This window comes from Adiantum capillus-veneris, chromosome 21, assembly GCF_014529385.1.
Source record: "Adiantum capillus-veneris isolate H3 chromosome 21, ASM1452938v2, whole genome shotgun sequence".
NCBI classification, from domain to species: Eukaryota; Viridiplantae; Streptophyta; class Polypodiopsida; order Polypodiales; family Pteridaceae; genus Adiantum; species Adiantum capillus-veneris.
This window is the reverse complement of record NC_140951.1, coordinates 106,141,721-106,168,419: the sequence shown is the minus strand read 5'-3', so window position 1 is coordinate 106,168,419 and position 26,699 is coordinate 106,141,721. Positions and strand designations below refer to the sequence as shown.

The following is a 26,699-nucleotide window of genomic DNA, read 5'->3' as shown; positions in this document are numbered from 1 at the left end:
ATAGGAAGCCAAAAATGTCTATGAAACCTTGTAAGAGATCCAATCAAGCATCCCTATCATCTGTCCAACTTGTTTCAACCATAGATTGTTGCTCTATGAGGTGTTGTCAATATGCCAATGGAGATAAGGTCATGGCTATGCGCAATGAATTTTGGGGACAAAGTTTGCAAAATAGAACCAACTATGTGTATGATACAATGTTGACTGCTTGGCGTGAGAACAAGGCAACTGCAAAGACTTGCTATGTATTTTCTTTTAATGGCAATGAGGTATGTACTAGAGCTTGGTATGAAATTCATGGCATTCCAAAAACTTCATTTTATCGTTACCGTGAACAGTTTGAAAATGGGGTTCGACGCTCAGTGCATGGTAATGATGGTGTCATAAGAAAAGGAAGAGACCATACAGAAATGGGAAGGGCATTGATGCGCTCTTTTGTAGATGATAACTCAGAGAAAATGCCACATAAGAGTAGAACTATGGAAGATGGTACCAAAGAAACCTTGCTTGCAATACCAAACATGTACAAGCAAATAGACATCTTACATGATGTCAATAAAACACTCGAGAGTATGTGTCTCAAGACAATGTCTAGCACTACATTCAATAGGGTTTGGAATATAGAGTTTGCTAATGTGACCTTGTCAAAAACAAGCGAGTTCTCAAAATGTGTTGTGTGTAGTCGGATAAAGTCTCAACTAGAGTCAACAAAAGATGATGAGCTGATTTCACATTTGAAGGATGAACGTAAAATTCACATGATGCAACAACAAAGCTGTAGAAATTTGTACTACACCTGGCGTAAGTTCTCGCAAATGCAAAAGGATAAGTACTTATGCATTATACATGATAAAATGGACCAAAAAAAGACAGCAATACCTAGATTGCAAGTGAACTCAAAAGACTATGCGAATGCATATCAGTTGCAAGTATCATTAACAGGTATGATAACACATGGGCATGGGCATGGGATGTATGGTCATTTCTCGTTGAATGGTCTATGGCCTTCAGATCCGAATGCTACAATTGGTTCCCTTGCATTATGCTTACAGAATTTGGAAAGAACAGAAAACCATGGGCTAGGAGATTTATGTCATGATGGTATGCCACGCAGCAATGTAACATTGTTCAATGCATTGAATTCAAGGACAGCTTTAGACCACCAAAACAGAATGATGAAAGAGCGTGAGAGGAATGCATCAGCAGCAGTAACACCACCGTTGGCTATTGAAGGATGTAATGGAGAGATTTCTAACTTGCAATCAGCCTCCTCTCAATGTGTTGTGGATACCATGTCCACTCCCGTGTTTTAAAAATTGCCTGAGAATCTTCTGCTACAGCTAGATAATTGTGCAGGAGAGAATAAGAATCGATATTTATTCGCATACTTATCCTTGCTAGTAGCAAAAGGTGTTTTCAAAACCGTGCATTTGGGATTCTTAATGGTGGGTCATACACATGAGGAAATAGATGCAATGTTTAGCAGGTTCTCAGAGAGATTACGAACAGGAATGACCTACACTTTTCCACATTTGATGGAACATATTCAAAAATGTGAAAGTTCAGCTGCAGCACCATTTTTGATGACGCAAGGTCCTGACTTCAAATCCTTTGTTAAAGGGTACATGTGTGATGGACAAGATGCTCTTGTTGGACACTCTAAGCCACTTCAATTTCGTTTCTTTATGCAAGGTGAAATCCCAGTAATGCAGTACAAAATTCACCCCAAATCACCTGATTGGATGCCGAGGGAGTCAGGAATTGAGTTGTGGAAAAAAGATGATCAAGGGAAACCAAAATTGCCAGTAGGTTGTCCAGATGTGGTTCCTATAGCAGACTATGTGAGGGATAGTCCGCTTGTTATTCAAGGGATTAAGACATATCTTGAATTTTGGAAAAGATGGACTCTACTAAAGGGAAAGGAGCACGATTCTACAAAATACATGGAGCCAGTTATTATTTATTGGCAAAAAATAATTAGTGAGCTTGAACAACCAACCAATAAACAACTTGGTGAATATACATCATTTTGGCCAAAGACTACAGGGAGTCATAGAATGCAACAGATAGAGGAAGACACAGATGAGTTTCAAGGATATGAAGAATTGAATGATCACTATGTTGGTCCTCAAAGTGCAAGGCCACAGGAAGCTTTTAGGCCTCAAATTGATGTAAAGAAAGGGGATTTTGTTCTTGTGAGACCCACAGATCTAGAATATCCGATATGGCTAGGAGTTGCAGAGTCAGATGTTGATGTAGACACCTCATCTCCTAACTACAAGAAAGTTTTCATTCAATATTGGGCACCAAAACATCGAAAAAAAAATCCCACAATCCAAGAACAATATGAGGATTGTTGAAAAAAGAATTGGTGCTGCAATCTTGCTCACCCAAAGCGTTGGGAGTGTGTTGATTCAATTGTGTGGTCATGGACTCCAAGGGGTGGAAGACTTGCAGAAGCAATTAAAATCCCATCCAATATTGTGGAGAAAGCACAAGCTAGCTTAATAGGAGAAATTGACTAGCATTTCATTTTCATATATTGTTTTTCTTGCTATCCGGTATGTTTTATAAAGTATCAATTAACACCAACATGAAAAAAAAAGGTGTTTCTCAACACCACCATTTTCTTGAGAATCTATCTCTTTGTCTAATGTAACACAAGTCCTCAAGACAAGTCCCAAAATAATTGAAATTTTCCCAAATCAAATGGGAAATAGGAATCCTTAGGCATTGAAATCAGTCCCAAAGATGTGGAATTTTCCCATTTTATCTAAAAGAGTGCTCTTAGAAGGATAGATGCACTTACTTGATGGTTTGCACTCTTTTCTTAACTCCTCCCGAGCCAGCTTTCAAGTCCTCGGTTTCCCTTAGTTTTCTTTCTCTTTGGCGAAGACCTAGAGTTGTTTTTGTTTTCTCTGAGTTGTTGTGTAAGCTCCTTGATGGTCTCCTTACTGCCCTCAACCTGTTGAGCACATTGCACGACTTTCTGGTGTAAGTGAACATTCTCGCTGTATACAATATCTCTCTCTTGTTGCAAAACGTCATTTCTTGTAGCCACCTTCTTGGTGTAGCCATACAAGCCATGGTGGACATCTCTAACATAGTTCACTAAGGATGTAATATCCTTAAAAGGTGGAGTGGAGTTTGTGACGGGATGCTTTGGATACATTCTGCCATCCAGCCAAAGGTCCATATTTTTCATGTCTTGTGATCTTAAGTTCTCCTTCAAAACTTCAGAAAGCGTCTGTTGTTTATTTTTCTTGCAGAGGGGTTCATACTCTCATGAGAGCTCTATGTGCATGTGATATTTATCTCTCCTATTCCTCGTAGAAGTTCTTCCTGGAGAAGCTACAAGTGTCGATTGAGACATGCCTGATCAAAATTGTGTGCAGAAGGAGGTGGGGGTGATTGAAGAATGACAATTTGAATATCGTGCGCGCGAGAGAGAATGCAAGAAAGAATGGGGAAAAGAAGGAGATGAGGAAACAGAGCTTAGTTTTTGAAAATGTAAAAGATTGAGATATTCGGCATTGAATTCAGTAGTCACCGCACACAGTGATGTGTTATCATGACTGGAATACTTTTTGGGTTTTTTAATAAATGTACCTTGCATAAATAAGATATCCAGATTTTAGAAACCATGTATGCAAAAGGGTTAAAATGAATTTTCTATTTTCTCTCTCTATGCTGACATGGTGATGGGTGCAAAGCGCAAAATAGACCTCGACGGCCTCAACACCAGGACGATGCATGCCAAGCTCGTCACCGGGAAATAAACAAGGGGCACCACCTAGCTTTGAGCGGCTAGGACGCGGACAACGGTGATTTAAAATAGCACAAATACTGCACACCATAGAGAGAGAGAGAGACATAGGTGATGAAAAACCCTCGGGATGTGAGGGAAACTTGATTCAAAGAGATATTTACAAAAATCTTAGCTTCGGCGAGATGGCGACTGTGGTGATAGAGAGAGATAGTGAGAGATTGAGAGCCTATAGTGCGTTCTCTAGAGAAAATTCCATATACACGGAGATTCTACTCTTGTGTGTGGCGAGCCTTGGAGTCAGGGTGTGTGCATGGCTTCTTTCTCAAGTGCTCACTCCTAAGTACCCCCTGATAGTGACCTCTCAGTGCCCTTTTATAGGTGCATGCTGCATTAGTTTAGGATAGTCTGATTAGGTTAGGGCCCTAATGAGGAGAGACAAAGCAAGGAGTTGGGTCCCAGATGGTTGACCCTTGCTTTGTCTTAGGAGAACATTAAAATGATATCTCCTAGGTGGGCCTTTGTGCCCATCACCTAGGGAGAGGGGGCAATATACAATTGGTTTTCCTTTTACAAGATTTTTAGCTCAACAACGGCAAAATAGATTACCCTGTGGATATTTAATGCGAAGATGCGTTGTGGGCGAGATGACGGTGAATGGCACGCTTTCCTGGTGTGTCGGTGTAGCACGTTTGCCACCTTCGGGCCGGCCGGGGCATGCATTCGGCGTCAATCTTCGAGTTGATGCCGCTTCTGCGTGCTTTTGGTCGTCTTCTTCTTTTTTCGATGGCGTGGCGCTCGTTTCCTTTGCTTTTTTTGTGCATATGTGCATATGGCGTGCGTGTACTTGTGTGAATGGATGTGTGCGCTCATCAGTGCATTGTTTGTTTGATTGTGTGCATGCGAGTGTAATGTACTTGTGTATGTGAGGTCCCCACCCCACCGTATCAAACGGCGGATCTGATGGTGAACCTGGTGGCCACTAGATCTATAGAGGAAGCAAACAAAGTGGTTCAGGGTTCAACTAGCGGAAGATCTCTCGTCACAAAGTGAGTCGAGTTCGAGCCTACTAGTAATGAGATCTAGCTCCACCTCGCAGGGGAAGCGTACTTAACCTATCTAACGATCCTAAGACCCACCTTCCAAGAGGAGAGAAATCCCAAGTGCCTTTTTTCCCATGTTTCAGAGGCACGTACACTTGAGACTTCGCCGCCCTAGGGGCAATGAGTATTACTAGTATCGATTTAACACTATGGGGACAGAGAGTTCCCGACCAATCGGGACCACCCTTCTCATAGGCATTGGCAACCCAAGCCAAGTCCCCCACTTTCCACCCCCACACTCACACTTCCTTGTGTGTCCTAATTACTACCACAATGATTGTTCAACATAAACATTCCTTGATTAAATGCCGAATCACAATGTTCGTTAAGACAACCCTTCAATCAGTATTGCAAAGCGGCACCAAGACAGAGTTCTAGTAAAAATTCTACTCAAACTTATTCATTAAAATTCCAATGTTCTGGAGGTACAAGATCCCCCCTCTAGCGAGAGTTTACTCCTCCCGTTGTCGCCTAGCTGCCCATACAACTAGGTATGTCCACCGTATAGAAATCATGACATGGACATTCCCACCGCTTAACCAGTAGACGTGGGTTCCCACCGCTTAACCAGCAGACGTGGGTATCCACCGCTTAACCAGCAGACGTGGATTCAAGAGCCCTTAACCAGGAACTCTGTCCCCTGTGACCAGGGGGGGGACAGGGAGAACAACTTGAATAAAATTGTGACCTACCTCTTCCATTTCTTCGTCAATGGCCCGTGAGATGGCCGGTGCTCGTTCGTCCATGGGAGCTTTTCCTTTTCTATTCACATTGCTCGTTCCCTCCTCGCGGTCGTGGACACCACCGAAGCGAGTTCTCTTAACCGGGGCCATTTTATACTCACTACTTTAAATGATAAACTTGAGGAAAAGAGCTAAGGTCCGAGAGCATCATAACAATCCAAATGGCAGATTAGAATCATTGAACAATCCTCCTTATGCAAGAGGGTTAGATTTTTCCTACAAGACCTAGTAATTTTATGGGTAATACTTTACTTGTCCTATGGGAACCGGCTCTAAAGTTAATCACTTGGCTTAGATGATTAAGAATCTCAGAATTTTACTAATTAGTTTACAAGAGAGATGAATTAAGCAAGCTCAATCACTTTCCTATTGCAATTAGAAAGATACAGAGTTACCGCATGCATAGGTGATAGAAAATTCTCTTCTTAGTGGCCTAATGATGGATTAATTTTGCCTTAATCACATATGAATGTGTGAGAAAATCGAATCTAACTTAATTACAACACTATTGAGTGGTAAAAGGATGAATTTCATCAAATCTACATTATTATCGGCGGCTGACAATTAATTAACTATGCTCCCTAGAGAGAAAAATCTCTCCTAATCATGTATTAATCATTGATTAAGAGTGATGAATGGCTGCATACTTTAGCTAAGTGGATGATGATTATGTAATGGAGTATAACTATGTAAAATTAGAGAGAAGCTATTGGGAATTATAGCTAGGATTAAGCATAGTAGGCGAGGAATTAAGAGAATAATGAAATGAATTACAAAAGAGCATAGATTAAACCATGATTATCGTGATTAGGGGCTGAAAATCCTCTCCATTTTCTGATCCAAATGAGTTCCCAAGACGAGAATTCAGCAGCACTTCCTTCCTTTGCTTCTCCTTCAAAAATTGTGTGTGCCGGCAGCACCTCCCCAAGGTGTGTGTGTAGGTGTGTGTGTGTGTGTGTGTGTGTGTGTGTGTGTGTGTGTGTGTGTGTGTGTGTGTGTGTGTGTGTACTGGGTGTGTGTGTGAGCATGTGTCTGTGTGTGTGTGTGAGCACACCTTTAAATAGGCTCCTCCAAGCTGAAAATCGAACCTAGCTGCTCTAAGCATCTGAGTGAGCTCTCACATCATGCATGGCAAGTCTAGTTTCCTGCCTACCAAGTGTCCAGTTAGCTAGTCTAACTGGCTCTCACACTCACTCTCAAGCTTGGAAACTCTCCCACAACTCCCACAAGACAAGAGGGCGCCCCCTAGCTACGAAAGTTGGCTCAGAGTGGCCTGGAACTTGCTCCCACACAGCCTCGAGCCCCGGTTCCTCCCCGCACAACTTTAGGAAAAATTGGTTTTAGGCTAAAACAGCCCATACGAGTCGGAATTTAATGCCGTAAATTGCTATACTAAGCTCTAACTAAGGCGTACTGGTCCGAGTACCTGCTATATTTAGTAGCCCTCGGGGTCCGAAAATGCATTTTTACAAATTCAGGGTACGAGTGCAGCTTTTCGAGACGATCAAAACTGGACGGGGCGGGTGACCAAAAACTTACTATTTTGAAGAATTTTCACAAAAAAATATTTTAACTCAAATTTTGAAGCTTTATAACATTCTAAACATCATGGCACTGACAAAATTTAGAAAACTGCTAAAAATAGTAACTTTTTCCATTATGTTCATTCCATGGTACAATGGTGCTCTTTTTGGTCGGGGTCAGAAACCTTACAGTGTATGTGTAAGTGCTTGTGAATGTGTGTGTGTATGTATATGGCGTTTTGTGTGCATGTATGTGGGTGAGTATGTGTGGGCCACTATGTGTGGGAACGAGAGTATAAGGAAGGTATTAGATTTTATTTTTTATTTTAGCTGGCTCCGTCGATCATAGAGAACAAGGGAGAGAGAGCATGAGTGAGGAGAGAGAGTGAGTGAGGGGGAGATGGTGTCTGTGGGGAGTGTGTGTGTGTGTGTGTGTATAGGGGTGAGTGTAGGTGTGTGTGTGTGTGTGTAGGTAATGCAAGAGAGAGAGAGCACTCTGCGCGCCTTGCGGGCTGGTGCTGACACCGAAGAGAACAAGAGAGAGAGAGAGAGAGAGAGAGAGAGAGAGAGAGAGAGAGAGAGAGAGAGAGAGAGAGAGAGAGAGAGTGTGTGTGTGTGAGTGAGCGACAGGGGAAGAGAGGGAGGGAGGTGTGAGAGTTGGGAAGAGAGAGCGCGAGTGTGTGTGTGTGGTGGGTGTTTAGAGAGAGAGAGAGAGAGAGGGATTCATTTGCTTGCACCCCCTGTGGGCTGGTCCTTCAGTACGAGAGAGAGAGAGAGAGAGAGAGAGAGGGAGAAGAGGGGGAGAGAGGGTGAGAGAGTGTTGGGGGAGATGGGGTATGTGTGTGTGTGTGTATGGGTGTGGTGTGGTGGGGGTTAAGACAGAGAGATAGCTTTATCGCCATGCGGGTTGACTGGGCCAACACAGAGAGGGGAGGGTCAATGGGAGGGAGAGAGAGAGAGAGAGAGAGAGCGTGTTTCCATGCTAAGAACGAGAGAGGGAGAAAGTTGGCGGGGGGGAGAGAGAGAGAGAGAGAGAGAGAGAGAGAGTGATGGATAGGGTGAGTGATGGGGAGAGAGACCGATCTATTTCGGCTTATGCATGGTGGGCCTTGCTTCCGGATTGACGAACAAGGGGGGAGACACACACACACACACACACACAGAGAGAGAGATTTCATGAGCCCTATATCGGGCTTGGTTACAGAGAGTGAGAGGGAGGCAGTGAGAGGAGGAGAGGGAGTGTGAGTAAGAGAGAGGGACTAGCTCGAATAATGGATGAGATGGAAAGAGAATTGTCCCAGGCATGGCGGCCCCTGTGCGTTGATGAACGAGAGGGAGAGAAAGGGATTCCGGCTGCATGTGTTAATGAAGGAGGGAGAGGGAAAATAATGGAGGAGAGGGGGGAGGGTGCTGAGGGAGAGGCAGCCCGCTATGGGCGTATGCATGGGAGGGAAGAGGGCGGGGCGGGGCGGTAGTCTAATATAATTATTAGGCTCCCCCCGAGTGGGGTTGGTTCTCATGGCCGCAGTTTTGAAAATCGGCCGTCATTAGCCCTCCCTTCTGGCTAGAGGCATTCATGCTTCTAGCTGTGCTTTTGATACCCTAGTAGCGGAGTTGGAGGGTTCTCCCTCCTCTCGAATATCTAGCATGAACTCTGGATCAAACCTTAAGAAGTACCTTTTTAGCCTCCATCCATTGACTTAGGTCTTGTGAATTCGACCATATGCTTTCATCAATTTGTAGCTTCCATTGTTGTCTCGCTTTTTGACAATGAATGGCCCTTCCCATCTGGGCTGAAACTTCTTATCTTTCCTAGTGTCAAATCTGTTGTTGTATCTCAACACTAACATGCCTTTCTTTAGACCCTTTTCCTTAATCCCTTGATTTAATGTGAGTCGGCATTGCTTTGCTTGCATTGCATAGTGGTTGATCGCATCTTCTCTATCTAGCTGAAGCCTTTCTAGATCCAAGGTGTTGGTTGCGGAGATGGGCAATTGGGAGCTGTAACTGGCTAGCCATGACTCGCAAGATGGCTATTTGTACCTCGATGGGTAGAATGGCCTCCTTTCCATATACCATATGAAAAGGGGTGAAACCTAGTGATGTTTGGAATGTTGTGCGGTAATCCCAAAGAGTGGCCATGAGATGCTTATTCCAATCACTTATGTGGTTATTCACTTGCCTTGTGATGATCTTATAGATCATGCAGTTTACCTTTTCCACTAGACCATTGCACTGTGGATAGTATGGGGTGGAGTGTCGGCGTGTGATGCCTAACTTTTTTATCATTTCTCCCACCAAGGCACCTCTGAAACATGGCCCTCTATCATATATTATCTCCAAAGGTGTGCCAAAATGGCAACAAATGTGCTCAAATATGAACTTCACCACTTCTTGGGATGTAATGTGTGTGGTGGCTACTGCTTCCGCCCATCAGGTCATGTAATCTACACCAACTAGAATGTACAGTTTACCTGATTGGTCCCTCGGTAAAGGACCAATTGCATCTATTCCCACTTCTCAAATGGTCCATATGAGATGATAGGAGTCTGTGGCTCATAGGTTAGTGTTTGATCATTGGATACCTGACAAGATCTGCAGGTTTTACACCAATGATGCACATCTGTTCATACTAGGCCAAGAGAATCCTGCCTGTAGAATCTTCCTATTGGTAATATCTAGATCAAAATGGCTGCCGCAGACACCATCATGGAAAATTGAGATTAACTCCATGATTTCACTAGAGATTGGAACTTGCCTGAGAATCGGGTCTTTGCCCTTACAAATATAAGTTGTTGTTTATAAGGCGGTATCTTGTTGCCTTTTGGACAAGCCATTGTTTTGGGCCCTTGGTATACCCTTCAAGACATTCTCCTCCTGTATCTAAGAAGCTGATAATATCAGGCATAGCATCGCTACCCTGAAAGAGGGGTAGCTTCAGTTTGATTGCTCCTATGGGAACATCTTGTATTCTTTCCTTGGCTAGAGCATATGCCTCTTGATTTTCTGCCTGAGGGACATGAAATAATTGCACTGCTTCAAACTTTCTTAGAAGACCCTTAACTTGGCGTAATTGGCCAAGAAAAACCTAGTTTTTACAAATCTAAGTACCATTTATCTGCTTTATCAAAAGCATGGCATTGCCAAACACATTTAGGCGTTGAACCCCTTGCAAAACAAAATATTCTAAACCAAAAATTAGGGCCAAGTACTCTGCTTCATTGTTGGAGTGGGAGTGTAGCAGATGCCCATTAGAGAATACCTTTTCCTTTTGCTCATTGAAAATGATGATGCGAGCTGGTCCACTGTTCTTTTGTATGCTCCATCAAAGAAAAGAGAATGAGCTCTTTCTAGCTTAGGAATTTCTACCATTGGTGTCACTTCTTTACCTTCTGGGTTGACCTTTAGCTTCTTCTCATAGTGACGATGAGTAAGAATACCTGCTAAACTAGCCCTGGTGGAGTTCTGTACTTGCATGGTGTAATCAAACTCCTGTAATCTAACAAGCCACTTAGAGATCTAAATGAGACGTCCATGTGTTGCATCACATATGGAAATACCTCTTTCATTTTCACAATTACAAAGGTCTAGGCAATAGATAAGAGTGGAACTTTGTAGTGGCAAACATTAATGCAAGCACCATGTGCTCTACCGCCGTGAATCCTTTTTCTCATGGGGTGATAACGCAACTAGAGAAGTAGATAGGATGCATGAAAGAGGTTTGGGATCCTTTTGCATTAGTACGGCCCCAAGTGTATCACTTCCTACACTGGGGTTAACATAAAATGGCTCCTCCCATCTAGGGGGTGCAATGGTGGGAAGTGTAGCCAGGATCTGTTTTACTTCGGTAGAATGTTGCTCATTTTCTTCACTCCATAGGAAGACATCTTTATGGGTGACTTGTTGTAAAGGGAGAACCACCTAAGAGAGCAAATGAATGAACCTGCTCAAATACCTTACCTTCTGAAGGAAAGAGACCAATTGCTTAGCTATGGTGGGTGATAAAAAAGATACTAAAGCTTGAATCTTTCTAGGGTCAGCCTCAATTCCTTTTGTTGAAATTACATGGCCAAGAAGAGTGACCTTGCTTTCACCAATGTGACACTTATCTACGTTAAGCTAGGCACCCAAGGTTTGCATCCTAGCCAAGCCATCATAGACCTTGCTCAAATGGAGGGAGCGAGAACTGTAGATGCAAAAATCATCTATGAAAACTCGTATTGACTTACCAAAGTATGACTGGAAGACAAAAGTTACATAGCGTTGGAATGTGGCTGGAGCATTGGTGAGGCCAAAAGGCATCACCCTGTAAGCAAAACATCCCCATGATGTTATGAAATTTGTCTTTTTCTGGTCTTCTTCTGTAATTCTAATATGAAAGTAGCCTGAGTAGCCATCACATACTATGTAGCGCTCATGACCTGCTACTTCGTTGAGAATCTCATCTTGGAATGGGAGGGGAAAATGATCACTCTTTGCTGTTGCGTTGAGAGGTTTGTAGTCTACAAAAACCCTCCACTTATCGTTCTTCTTTGGTGTGACTACTACTGGAGAGACCCACTCCGAGTCTTTGACGGGGTAAATGAAACCTGCCTGTAGCAAATTCCTTACCTCTTTGAGCAATGCTTCTTGCGGAATTACCCCAAGCCTTCTGAGCTTTTTCACTACATGCTTACTTCCTTCCTTGATTCTTATGCGGTGTTGTACCACTGTGATGCCTGTGATCTTGTCATAACCATCAATGAACAGTGTGGTGAAGTAACCTAGCATAGAGATATATCCTTCTCCCTCTTCACTAGTTAACTCATTGGAGAGTATCCGATGTAACTTGCTTGTATCCACCAAGGGTTTTGTAACTGATGGTCCTTGGTTCTCCGGTGTTGTTTTAGATTGTGTCAATATTTTGGGTCTTTCAGGATGACTCACATCACTTCGATACTACTGTCGCTCTCTTCAGTTGTTGTCATCTCTTATCCTGAGGTGGTTGAAGAGTCACTGGTGAACTCATCTTCTGATGACTCCAAGATTGTGGTGCATTGCTTTCCAGTCTTCATGTCATAGAATATGAACTTCCCTTTAGCATCTTTCATGTGGATCATTCCGGTACTCCAGTCTTGCTTAGCCTCCATAACCGTGAGCCATGGTCTTCCAAGAATGATAGGGTAGCCCTCACCTTTGTGCAACATGAAAAAAATGTCTACCCTCCACTTCTGTTTTAAATGCCTTCACTTTGATTGCATTCATAATGCCTACGCACTTCACTTTGATGTTATTTTCCATTTTAGCTCGACAAGGTGCCGGCCTACTTACCTATAGGCCTAGATGGTGCATCACTTTCTCACTCATGACACATATCTGTGCCCCACCATCTATGTAGACGTTTGAGATACGTTCCCCATTGATGTGGGCATCCATGATAGGTAGTATTTTGTCAAGATTCCTCCCAAAGATAGCCCCAGCTATCCTTGGTCTTGATTTTCTGGTACTTACCATCTTCGTCCATTGTCTCCTCATCCTTGGTGCAAGATGGAGTAATTGGGGCTAGGTTATCTTTGGACCCTACATCAATACATTCTAAACTAGGTCATATGGTTTACAATACTCACCTACTGAAAAATCCATAATGTCAATCTTCCACCGAGGTTTAGATGCCTACTTGCTAGACTCGCCTTTTCATTTCATCTTCTCCTCCATTTGAGAGGCTTCTTCATGCCTGGCCCGCTTCACCCCCATAGTATCCACCTCCTCTAACTTTCCTTTTCCTTTGTTCTTCTCTTTGATTGGTTCTTCTACCTTTGCCTTCCCTTTACCTTCCAGGCTAATGACACTCACTACTTGGTTTCCAGCCAGGTCGTGGAGGTAGCGGTGGAATGAGAGGTTGCGATGGTGGTGGTTGTTGTACTGGTGGTCGAAGGATTTGGACCGGTGGAATTGGTCCTGGTTGCCTGGGCGGTGGTAATATTGCCCTTGATGGAGAGATCTGATTCTGTCTCCCTCCTCTATTGAAGTTTTGACTTCTTGGACGTGGGCAGCAATACATGCCATGGACGTCCTCCCCACAATTGTAGCAGTGGTATTCTTGGTTTTGCCTTTGTTGTCCTCTCCCTTGCTCTTGATTGTGGTTTTTTGCATGCCCTTGTTGCACTAAATGCACGGATAGACTTCAAGTTGAGTAGTGATGTGTCTCAACAGGTCTTGCATTAGGGAAAATTTGGACTCACAAAGGGGCCTTATAAGGACTTTGACTTCCTCTCTTAGGTCCAAAACGGGCGTGTGATAAAATTTTTGCAAAACAACTCTAAACTTGGTGGAGATTTGACAGTTAGAATCTACTCTTCAAGCTCTTTCTATTGATATATAGCACGCCATGAGATTCCTCATATTTTAAAAGATTCTAGTTTTTATTCTCTTGGACGGAGTTATCACATCACAAGAGAATCAAAAATAAAATCTTTCAAAATATGAGGAATCTCATGGCGTGCTATATATCAATTGAAAGAGCTTGAAGAGTACATTCTAACTGTCAAATCTCCGCCAAGTTTAGAGTTGATTTGCAAAAAATTTACCGCACGCTCGTTTTGGACATGAGAGAGGAAGTCAAACTCCTTATAAGGCCCTTTTGTGAGTCCAAATTTTCCCTAATGTTGCTCTTTTGATGCCTCTTGTGGTTGAGTACTCTAAGCGGCTCTTGCAATCATCACTGGGGTTAGTCGAACTGAGCTGGATTCCTCTGACTCATTGACTCTTGCTTGCATGCGCAACTTCTTGTCTTTAAGGCGGGCTACTTCCACTGCCAACTCATACGTTGCAGGAAATCTCCCCTTCACCTTCTCTTTAAGCGGCGACCATAGGCCAACAATGAAACAGTCCTTCTTTAGGAAAGTAGGTGCTCCTTCACCTTTCTCCAGCGAGGCAACCCATCACTCCCACAAATCTACAAACTTGGATTCGTAAGTGGCATATTCTAGTAGACACAAAGGTAGCTTGTAGTATGTCCCATGCATTCTTGGTAGCTTGGGGCAAAGCATTATACCAAGACTTGGCCACTACTTTCATCAGTAGAGGAAAGATTCGTAGCCATGAGGCGTCGTCATCCTTGTTGGAAACCACACAAGCAATGTCAAAGTCATTCAAAAAATCAGTGGTGATGTCTTCTCTCTCTTTTCCACTAAATGTGGGAAAAGAGACACTTGCCATGGTAGTAACTCAATGAGTAGGAAATTACAAACCTTTTATATATATATATATATAACATAAATGACTCAGCGGCTTATAGTGGCTTTCTTACAGGGTTGGGTGGATAGGTCAAAACAAGATAAAAATGGAAACATTGAAAGAGTGGTGGTAATCCAACATGGAGAGGATAATAGGGTTTGGGGAGCTAAGGATATCTCCCAGCACCGCAGCACCAAACAAATATACAATCTTCTGTTGGTAGAAGATTTTCCTATCTACATATCTATTTACATGCATGTGTTGCACAAACCTAAATGGAAAGACGGTTGGTCCGTTGTCCACAATGCACAAAGTGTAGAGCAGTTACTTACACCCTTACCATGCCGGTGTTAATAAGTCGGCACATCCATAGGACGTCATCACCCTTCATAGGCTCCGCCTTCCCTTTGTCGCTCAACACGTATGGAGTGATAGCGACGCACTTGACCACTCCTAGACTTTTAGCTAGCAACATCTGTAAGTAATTACCGTAGTCGGCTCGTTGCAGGAACTACGTCATGTCTTTGCACAGCTGCAACAATGCTGCATCATGTCTTTGCAAATTATGCTCTCTCTCTCTCTCTCTCTCTCTCTCTCTCTCTCTCTCTCTCTCTCTCTCTCTCTCTCTCTCTCTCTCTCTCTCTCTCTCTCTCTCTCTCTCTCTCTCTCTCTCATGGTGTTGCATACATTTTTGAAGATTTGATGTTTTTTAATGGGTACACCAGAAATGAAGACGCCCCCACAAAAGTGCACCTTACCAAACAAATTGCCCCCGCTGAGGTGTCATCCACTAGCTTGCATTCTAGCAGCAGCAAGCCCAAGAGTATGTCTTCACACCTTTCTTGTCTCTGATAAGAGCAATGGTAATCACCCGTTTCCTTCTCATAAATGGCTCACCCTGCCATGATAGTACTTTGTGGTAAAATTTTTGCCTGGTTGTTTTACATGCACGTTTACTGTTTTTCTAATCCAATGGTAGCATCTCGGAAGGTGCAATATCCCAAGCAGACTAGATTTTGATTTACACAACATGACCTACATGAGGAGTATGGTTTGAGCTTGGAAGGCAAGCTATACCAGCATTTGTCTGATGAGGATGTGACATATGAGGATTGGTTGTCAGTCTTCACAAAGAAAAGGGAGAAAGGTGGCAGGCTCTTCTTGCATCAAGTACGGCCAGAATATGTAGAGGAATGCAGGTTATTGTTTCACAAAGTGTATCAGGCCATGCCAACCAACAAAGAAATAACGCACAAGTTTTTAACCCTTTTTGTATATGAGAGATGTCCAGCTACCATGCAGAGTCCAAAGGGTCAGCAGAAGGTTGCATGGGCTGTTTTTGGTGAGTAGGTCCTAGACCATTGCAAGAAGCTCCCGGGTGGGATGGAAAAAAAGCTCAAGAATTGGGCTGATTGCAATGAGGGTAGTGAGCAGGTGACTCAGACCACACAGTTCACTCCGAAGTCTCGCATTGACCATGGGAGGATGACAGGGAAAGGATCTATTTCTTACAGTTTGGGCCCTCGGTCTAATCTGAATTGCAGCTTTGTTAACCTCCAGATTTTGGCAAAAGTGGAGCAGATGTTGGCTGCAAGAAAGACAGAACTAGAGTGTGTGAAAAGCACAATAGGTGCAGCCTAAGTCCAACTACAAGAGAAAAGCCAAAGCATGTGGAAGATAGAGGGAACATCATCAGCTGTAGCAGTCGTGCTTCAAGGGCAATTGAGTGAGCTGCTGCAAACACTACAGGCCAGCATGAAGGGAGCAGGTGGTAACTCTGATTCTAAAGTTTTGGTGATTGATGCAAAGATCATTGCTCTCTCAAGTGCGTTGACCGCCCTTGGGGCTGATGCAAGCCACTCCCAGATTAGAACCGATGTTGATCGTATAGAGGTACGCGTCAAGACTGATACATTGTGTATTAAAAGTAAACCTTGTATTTAGGATTTACATTATTTCTAAGCACCATAGGTATTTTAAAAGATAGTGTAAGTACCATGTTGACAAGATAAACTCTCAATATTCACCACTTGGCTGGGATTGTTTTTCACATGGTACTTTCTACAAGTGCCAATGGAGTCTTATTGGTACTTAACAAGGCACTGTAAGCAGATAGAACTACTTAAACTCCACCATTTCACAAGGGTTAAATATGACATGGTACTTTATATAAGTACCAATGGATCCTTATAGATGTTTCACTCAAGCTTAGGGATGGTAGAAACGAGGTAGAACTGTCAAATTTCACCGCGTAAATGCGATAATATACACCATGGTACATTTTGTAGTACCCAATGAGACATTATTGGTGCTTTGTAGAGCTTAGGTGCAGTAGCAAATAGGTCATGCTCTGAAAATCTACCATTTCACAATGATTGAATAGATCATGGTAATTTTTGTATGCACCAATGGAAGTTTACTGTCCACCACTGCTTCACAAAGCTGAGGGATACTGGTGGAAATCACAAAGTCCATGTATGTGACTATGACTTAAGGTACTTTTTGGAGCTAATTAATACGGAATCTTTTTGTATGGTAGTTCAAATTGAAGGTGTAACCATGAGTACCACATAGGCACTTGTACATATTGTTGTACTACTTGGTAGAATTTACAGTACCTGTCATAGGTTTATTGAAAAAATCATATGAATTTATCTTTCAAAGTACATATTTCTTGGGCCCAAAGTACATATGCCTCTTTTTCAAAGCACCATGAATGTGTTTGTACATTGTGAAATTACATATGCCTTTTTCTCAAAGTACCATCTATGTGTCTGTACATTGTGAAAGTACATATATGCCTTTTTGCAAAGCACCATGCATGTGTTTGTACACTGTCAAAGTACCTATTCCTTTTTTGCAAGTTCCATGAGTTCCACATAGGTTCTTTGTACATAATGTTGTATGACTTGGTAGATTTTAAAGTACTTGTCATAGTTTTATTGATAAATCATATGCATTTATCTTTCAAAATACATATTTCTTGTTTCCAAAGTACCATGCATGTGGTTGTACATTGTGAAAGTACATATGCCTTTTTCCAAAGTACCATGCATGTTTTTGTACATTGTGAAAGTACATATGCCTTTTTTCCAAAGTACCATGCATGTGTTTGTACATTGTAAAAGTACATATTTGCCATTTTTGCAAAGCACCATGCATGTGTTTGTACATTGTGAAAGTACCTATTACTTTTTTGCAAAGTACCTTCAATGGTGAGTTCTTTTGATTGGTACTCTGAGCCTATCCTTGGTACTGTCATAAGTCCCTACAGTGTATCCTTTTTTGACAATACTTGCAATTGGTGGTTTCAACATACCCTTGCTATCCCTTGGTACTATATGTATAAGTAATCATGATAGTTCATTTAATCTTGGACAGATGGACTAATATTTACTTCCCCTTTGTGGTGCAGAAAGAACTGCTTGACCTGGTAGAATCAGAAGCTACATGTGCTGCTCAAGTCAAATTTTGTGAGAGCTTGCTAGTGAAAGTGAAGAGAGGTGATTCAATGTTGCTATGTCCCATAGCTGGTGAGCATGGGAGTCAATTGCAGGCCAAAGTGACTATTCCAGAAGCTTGTGCTGCATGTGGTTTAGGTTTTGTGGGTTACGACGTCGTGTGTGTGTGTGTATACACTAGCATGTGGTGATACATACCATGCTTTGTGTTTTGCTGGATGGGCTGCGTCAGAGAAAATATGTGCCAACCCCTCCTGTAAGCAGAGTGTTCCGGAATTGGCAAAGTCAATGCTTGTGCATAATGGTTGGTTTTTTATTCTCCATGTCAGCCTTGATTACTAGAGTTTGTTAAGAATTCTTTTAACTTATTTTTCACACTTTTGTGGTGCAGTGGTAGGTTCCAGTCATATGCCTTATGCAGCAACATTACCATCTGAGGTGCTAATACAGAATGTTGATGCAACTCCCGATGCCCCCACTGTGGACACAGACATGCAGTCTGTTGATCAGTCAACTCCAGCTGGTAGGGAAGGCTCATCCTTGGCAGGTGAAAAAACTCTGGCTGGCGAGGAAGGCTCGCATGTGGTAGGTGACAAGACCCCAGCTGTTAAGGTGGAGCCCTCTGAACAGACGAGGGTGAACCAAAACAAAAGGTAAGTGAACCAATGGAAAATGTTGATGTTACTTTCACGGATGTTGTAGCGCAAGAGGGAGTGGAAGCCGTGCAAAAAATGGTTCACAGTGATGCAAATCTAGATTCCCCTGTCTTCCTTAGTGATATGGTGAAGATCTCAAAGAAGCGAAAGAAACACGATGATGGTAAGTTTTTTTGGCCACAGGACTTGGATCCCTATAGGCATTGAATGATTTTTATTGTCCCCTCTTTATGGTGCAGCTGGATAGTCCAAAAAGGCGCGAGCAGCAGAAATCACCCATTCACAACAGGAATCTCCAAAAAGGCACGAGCAGCAGAAATCACCCGTTCACAACACGAATCTAACAAAGCAGAGGATGAGAGTGATGGTGAGACCTCCTTTACGCATGAATTGTTCAGGAAAAGAATCTTAACAATTAGAGAAAGTTTGTAGGTTCAAGCTCATTGATAGTGTCATTTCGGTAACTTATGTTCATGCTCAACTGCGTGTAAGTCGAGTGGGTCTTGGTTTTAGGTGGAGATGGAAAAGCGACGAGCAAGAAAGTTCCAGAGTCAGTGCCTCCCCCGAAGAAGTCCCCCATGAAAAGTACTCCCCTCCAACATCCCAGTAATATTTCCCACCCCCCAAAGCCTCGTGTTTGCAAGAAACAGTGACATTTGTCACTTAGTGTCTTCACTCTCTTGTAATGTCAAGAATCTTTGATTCTTGCTTTTGGAATACAAATGAGAATTTTATGTTGGCCTCCATTTGTTTTTTTTGCTTTATTGCAACGGTCACGTTTGTAGAGTGTTTGAAAGGTGCTTAGTCTATTCCTTTTCAATTAGCAACCATGTCTTTTACAAAGATACCAAAAGAAAAGGGGACTCTCAAACTGCCTGTCGAGGAAATAATAATCATCAGAGATCCACCACCCTATGTTCCAAGCACAATCACATCGTTGCCATTCGATAACCCTACACGACCAGCATTAGTGTTTGATCTTAATGGTGTTCTCTGTGCTTCATGGTTTAAATCTAACCCTCCTGATCTGGAAACTACTGGATTCGACCTCATCCAAGAGGCGAGGGACAGGTTGATTGAGCCTTTTTTAGAATTTTTGCTATATGTATGATTTATGCATGCCCACCGAGCGAGAACTGTTGTATTTTTCAAGTACCTCTTCGTTCCGAAGGATGCAAAACAGTTCTTACCTTGGGATGTGAGCTGGGCAAATATTTACATCTAGAGTTCAACAATGCTGGAAAGAGTGGACATAATAGTCTCTACAGGTTTTAAGGGGATTTGTGACTACTTCAGTGGATGATCAGGACAACAGCTATGTGATGTAGCCACATTCTCCATGGCAGGTGGAAAACCAGTTTTTTTCAAGAATTTGGAAAATTTTCTGAAGGTGGTTCGACGATACGATGCGAGAAATGTGCTATTGATTGACAACAGTTTCTATAAATGTCATTATAATCCTCCCGGTTCCTACATCATTGTACCTAGCCTAGAGGAGCGGCGTAGTGACTCCTTGTCCAGGGACATGAAGGAGTCTCTTGTGAAATGGCGTGATGATACAGATCGGTCAGCCAAAGCTGTCATCTTCAATAATGTGAAGCCTACATCGGAGGACGACTATGTTAAAGTTGCACTTCGGCGTGGTGGAAAGATGACCACTTATGAACAATACTCGAAAGGGCCACAATTGATGCCAATGCTCTTTAAGCGCTAGTGTCTCTACATTGTCATGTAGTGGTGTATTTGTAAAGAACTTATGTAATTTTGTGAAGCCAAGTTTTGTAGCAACCCCTTGTATATGCAGACTTGTCATTACAGCTACCTATTTGTAAGCTAACACTCTACACAAATCCATGTATATGCCTACTTCCCATGAGGGATGTTTTTTCTGGCAACATTCAGAATGCCTTTGTACTGACTGCCTAACATGTAACTAGTCGGCAGCACAAAAATTGAATTTATAATTATTCCATTACGTCACCATTGTCGTTTTCGACTCAATTTATTTTGTGTGTAGTGTGTGCTTGGTTGTGGTTGTGGATGGCGTGTGAGACATGCAAATGAAGGCTTCTACTACCATGCTATGTTTCAAGATTGCAGACCTCTTGTCATTACAATCATGTTGTTTTAGCATTCTACCACTAGAAAGTAGCACTACAAGTACCAACCTACTTGGTGTACCCAATGTGCAAACAGGTATTTTAAAAAGGGATTGTGTAACCACCCAAATGGCACACTATCTTCAGACAAATACATGTGACAATGCTGGGAGACTACCAGCAATGGTACTTAGAGTACCAAATTTATAGATATGGTGCATTCATGATACTTAAAGTACCTAATCTGCACACTTCTACAATGAAGAACATGCACTTAGAACCTATGATTGGTACTTTAAGACTACCTAGATACCCCCTATAAGTACCTGAACATGAAATAAAGTGCTTGAAACCTGAACTATAGTACTTAAAGTACCAAATTTAATGATATGTTTCAAAAAGATAAAAGTAAGAATCAGGAGGCTACATTTGTGATTATGTGTTTTTGGAGGACTCAAATACAACGAACAGTAATTGCAGCAAAACAACTATTTATCAGGCTCCAATATAGAAAGACCTACAAGACCATTGGCATGCTATTGTACACATTTTCATAAACTTCTGTAGATAATCTGAACTTATGTGGCTGACCATGTAAGGGTTCCAAGGGTATTTTGATGGATCAAACCAAGTGCGATGCCAACAACACTTTTGGCTGTTCAGGAGGGATGTAATAAACATCCTCGGTACCATCAACTAGCTCATAGTAGTATCCCTCAACCAGATATGAATTTGGAAAAATGCAATTGTCCCAAGAATCTCTTAACGCTCGTGCTGTTTTGTATTTCTCCTTTGAGCACCTCAAGAGGTAGAAGTCTGCTCCATCTTTGTTCACATTCATGGCAAAGTTGTCACCTACACGTAGAGCGTCACTGATTGCATCGTGATGTCCACCATACATAGGCAAATCTAGTCCTTCGTCATCACTTGATTGATCGCTTTCTCCATCAGTGCCATCCAAGGGTTCGATGTTGATGTACTTCCAGTTCTCGACATGTGTGTTGTTAAGGCATTGCCTCCAGCATTGTGACATACAAGGGTAACAAAAACATGAGAGACCTTTGTAGCGCAGTGCACACTTGTCATTCCTAGAGTTTCCATTCACACAATGCAATGAGAGTGACCCTTCCACTCGCTTGCAATTCCATGTCCTCTCCCTAGGAACATCAGCCGCTTCGACATCCCAAAAAATTCGAGTCACCTCTGACTGGGTGTTTTCATCATGAAATTTATGTTTCAAGAAATTGACCACATCCTTGGCACACTTCATATGCCAAGTGTCAGGTTTCAATTGCTCATGTGCCAGAGCCCTTTTGACGATAGCACCAGCCCCATCATGCTCTCCTTTGCCATGGCCTGATGCAAAGAAACTCCATAGCATCTCAATGCCAGTCAAAGAGTAGTACCTAGATCAATCACACGTCTCAAAGACTAGGCAAGAACACAAAACTCGCACACTTGTTTAAGAGTCAAAGGAAGCTAGCATACCTTGACACACAAAAAAATGGTCTAGATGCCTTGAATTGAGCAGCACATCCGTCTGATGAGACCCAGTGCCGCTTCAAGAAGTTGAAACCTTGCTCCTATAGCCACACACTATGAACTTGCATACAATGATGTACAAACAATGTGTCATGCTCTTTGTCATCAGATATGTGAAAATGTATATATTTTAAGACCCTATCAGCCTCGTCCGGAACATAAGTGATGAGCACCAAGATGGTGACTTGTGAAGAGTACCAATGCATTGATTGGATTTCATTTTGCTCCTTGAAAGAGTAATTTTCAGCAAAGTCTATAACAAAGACTACCACGTCTCTAGGAAACCTTTGAATGCAGTCTTTGAATTGTTGAGATTGCCACCTGGCAATAAAATTGTGTTTGATGTAGATGGTTAGATGATTTTCAAGGAAGGATGTAAAGTCCTTGCATCCCATCTCCTTGACCAGTAGATCCTTGCGCTTCTTGCCTTCTTGATGGGCTGACGCAACGTCTTCAAACACCTTTACTGAAATATAGAATGCATTTTCAGATTTTTCTCTTGGACAGAGCACTAACCGCTTTGATCCACATTGATCACATTCTCCCTTCAAGCAAGACAGTTTATGAAACGTAGACTCATCTGGCTTTGGACATAATACCATCTCAGTCAAGCTGTTGATGCTACTGTGCGTGTACGCAGCAGCTCCACACTTTCCTAGGACCTCTTCTGTGAAGCATATATCACAACTATAGCCACACCCTTCACTGTGCACTCTTGGCTTGTTTTGTCTCATCTGGTTGAATGCTTCCTTGATGTATATCATCTATATGTGAGCAATACAGCAGCAAGTGTACCTATCCTTCAACTTGCGAACAAACCAAGGCTTCAATCCTTCAAAACATCTGAGAGAGATCTTGATGTGTGAATACTGCATTTGGAATCTCCTATAGAGCTCCACCTATCCAATGAAAAGTAAATCTCATCAAAACCTGTAGTCAAAAAAAGGTCAAAGTCATTGTAACTTGAATTTTCTACCTAACATGGTACTTTCCTAGACCTTTCATTAGGTACTAAAGTACCTTAGACACTGTAAATGGTACTTTAAGAAGTATCAATTTCTGCAAAGTACCTAAGCCTCTGCAATTTGTAAGGTTTTAATAAGCACCACAAAGACTACCTCTAAAGTACTTATATACCTAGTATGGTATTTTGGAAGTACATGTTGGGTCTCATGCTAGCTTTAAGAAGTATGAATTTCTGCAAAGTACCTAAGCCCCTACAATTGGTACTTTAATAAGCACCACAAAGACTACCTCTAAAGTACCTATACCTAGATTTGGTATTTTGGAAGTACATGTTTGTTTCATGGTAGCTTCTCCCTACTCTCAAGGTACCTTTGAAGCTTCCAAGTACCCTAAGAGGACATAATAGTATACATGCATGGTTATAAAGGACCTATGAGTTCACAAAGGTTGTTTTAAACTACCATTGAATGTACATTGGTCATCCAAAAGTACCCAAATAGGACTTATGAGTTTACATTGGTGCTTTTGAGCACCAACCCCTGTGAGACAGGAAAGTATTACTACCATCTACATGTAGGTACTCAAGGTAATCTTCAAGCTAATATACACCTACAAAGTAACATATAGAAAATTTGGTAGTATTGAAGAGTCTATGCAGCTTGCCCCAAAGCTCCTTTGATTGCTTATATGTATACTTGAGGTACTTGACTCCCCTCATGAATGCTAGTCCTCCAGAAGTACCAAAAGATTACTTTTGGAGCCTACACACCTCTCGGGCTTGATAGACAGCATTATACTTGATGTAATACTACCTATATGTAGTTACTACCTATGTACGCATGGTACCTATACTATTGCATACAAGAGAACAAAATAATTCAAGCATTTTCAGAGCATACCTGTGACTCGTCAAGCAAATGTATTGGATGCTTAATGTAAGATTTTCGTCCGAGACGTTTCCGGCACACATCCTTTTTGTTTGGCGACACTCGCGTCTTCGTTTGCCAAAAAGCAAAAACATTGTCTCTTTATCTCCAGTGTGATGCAACGGCATTGAGGCTGTTGGTGTTGGCATAATTGCAATGGAAATGCTCCCACCTCAGACTGTTTTAATTGTTCATTAGCTGCTGGAAAATTTCGTTGATGCAGCCTTGTGAACCTCGCCATCTCCGAATTGCTTATAGACCTTGATGGATCCCCTTCGCTATTCACCAGCATCATGCATAAAGCCCTTTTAAGTTTCAGCTCCTCTTCAGACAATGATGCTTTGACTTTGGTGACTGTACCCTGTATGTTGGAGAGTATAGATTTCTCTACTCCATGGTGTAGCTGTCGAAAAGCTGTCTTTTCTAAAAGCAATCAAAAGGTGGCTTTCTTAGCTTCACAATTCATGCCTTTTGTAGCTTCTTGCCAGCAAAGCACCATTGTTGTGCAAATTGTACTCATATCTTCCGGCGTTGACAAGCATGATGCATCAAGTTCTCTTTTCCTTTGATGGCTCTCTCGTTTTTTCATGGCCCAATACTGTCGCATCCTACGTGTGGCTTCTTGGCGAATTGAAGTTGACTACTCGGTGCAGCCATGAGGGGGCAGCCCATCATGTATTTGATTGTCTTCTACATGATCTTCAGATGAGTGAGACCACTCCATTGGATTTGAAGCTTGCTCATTGCAACCAAACTCATTGTCTGCAATCATGGGCTACCATCCAATGTGATCCACATTTGGATGTTGTTGGTGTCCAATTGCTACCTCCATAGATGTGGGATGCATTGCAAGTTGCAAATTCTGTAGATAATGATTCTGGTGCACACTCCCCTCTTCCAAACTGTTCACACCTACACACATGGGCTAGTGCTCAATTTCTTCTCCCAACCTATCGGTGCATGTATTTGTGTGGGGTTGCCAATGCCTCTGGTGCAACATCCCCTCCTCTTCCAAGCTATTCTCACCCTCACAAACATGTTGGTGCTGAATTTCCTCTCCCAACCTGCTGAAGCATCTATTCATGGGCTGCCATCCACATTGAGAGTAGAGAGAAGGCTGCTGCTATTCAAATTCTAGCTGCCACATCTGATCAGCCACACCAATACCCTGCTGCAAATTCTCTCCATCCATGATTCTCTCCAGCCACACCAATACCTGTCAACTGTAATATGGCTTACATCAAGCCAGGTAGACATTAATGAGGCAGAGGGCTACACAAGCCATGCTTGCTTGCTTCAAGAGAAGGCTCCTGGGAGATGGAGGCAGATTATGGAGGTAGATTGTTGTAGATTTTTGCATGGCATGTAAGCAGAGATAGAGAAAGAGATCTCAGACTCCAGGGAGAGGGAAAGAGAGCTCAGACTCCAGAGAGAGGCGCTCAGCTACAGGAGCACGCGTGAAAGGCAGACGGACAGACAAAAGCCAAGAAATCGTTAAAGTCGTTGGCGGAAAAGTTTTAAAAACTTAAAAATTATTAGTCTTCACAAGAACCTAAAAAAAGTGTGCTAAAGCACCATCCATAAGTGCCACATAAGAAGTTTCAAGGACACTACTTTTTGCACCACCTTTTCATGCTATCACCCTTTTACAAGTGTCACTTTATAGGGTGTCCAACATATATTAGTGCGAGTAGCTTTAGTAAGTGTAGAGTGCAAATATCTTTACAGGTGTTGACTAGACAACTTTAGAGAGAGGATATATACAAAAGTACAACATCTTTTTAGTCACTAACTGAGACTGTATCCTTTTCAGAATGGAGTATGACATCATGGCTTAGGTTGCTTTGATGCGGGATAACAAATCGGCAATGTTATTTTTGCAACCAGGCACATATTCATAGGTCACATCAAAATGGCTCAGTTTGTATGCCCATATGTAGATACGAGCATTTCCCACCTTTCCTGCATTCTTTTCTTGGAGAAATTTATCAAAATGCTTCAAATCACTTCTTAGGGTAAATGGTATTCCCAATAAGAATAGTCGGAATGATAGCACAGCATTCACTACAGCTAGCAGTTCTCTTTGGATTGAATGATACCGTTGCTCAGCATCCTTGAATCTTCCAGAAGCCCATCTACAAATGATAGGGATGTCATTAACTTGTTCACACAATATTCCTCCCCATGCCTCTTCAGATACATCTGAATATACAATAAGAGGATTATTCGTAGGAATTTGTAAGGGAGGTAATTTTTGGCAAATATCCTTTATTGTGTGCACAACCATGGACAAATTTTCAGACCAAAAGAATTCCTTGCTTCGTTCTAACTGCTTGAAGGGTAGTAGATCCTTTGCTAGGTGAGGGTATTGCGGCGCATCCTACAACGGGTTGAACCTGTTTGCGATCTTGCAGTTGATATGGAAAATCCAATACTTTTTTAAAACATGATCTTGCATTTTGATACAACCAGAGAAGATCTCCACACCCAAAAAAGTAGTTTGTGGTTGACAAAGCTCCATTTTCTTAAGACTAAGAACCAATCGAGTAGTTTGGAGATTTTGCACAAACCATTTCAGATGCTTGATATGACTTTCAACGTGTTTAGAGTAGACAAGGATATCATCAATATATAGTAGTAAGAATTCTCTGCAATCTGAAAATAAAACCTCAATTCTTTTTTGACAGAGAGAGGGAGCA

At 42.2% G+C, this 26,699-nt stretch overlaps 1 protein-coding gene across 1 annotated transcript; it reads right to left on the bottom strand.

Moving 5' to 3' along the window:
• Positions 1–17,008: 17,008 nt before the first annotated feature.
• On the bottom strand, positions 17,009–22,872 carry LOC147431477 (uncharacterized). The gene is made up of 4 exons (XM_086493544.1): positions 22,513–22,872; positions 21,257–21,266; positions 20,797–20,805; positions 17,009–17,103 (listed from the first exon to the last, which is right to left on the bottom strand). The coding sequence occupies exons 1-4, from the start codon at positions 22,870–22,872 to the stop codon at positions 17,009–17,011; spliced, it is 474 nt and encodes a 157-aa protein (XP_086349670.1).
• Between the last annotated feature and the right edge of the window lie 3,827 nt (positions 22,873–26,699).

What these genes read in the sequence shown, in the direction of transcription:
- LOC147431477 (XM_086493544.1), bottom strand. Translation starts at nt 22,872, where the DNA reads ATGATATACATCAAGGAAGCATTCAACCAGATGAGACAAAACAAGCCA.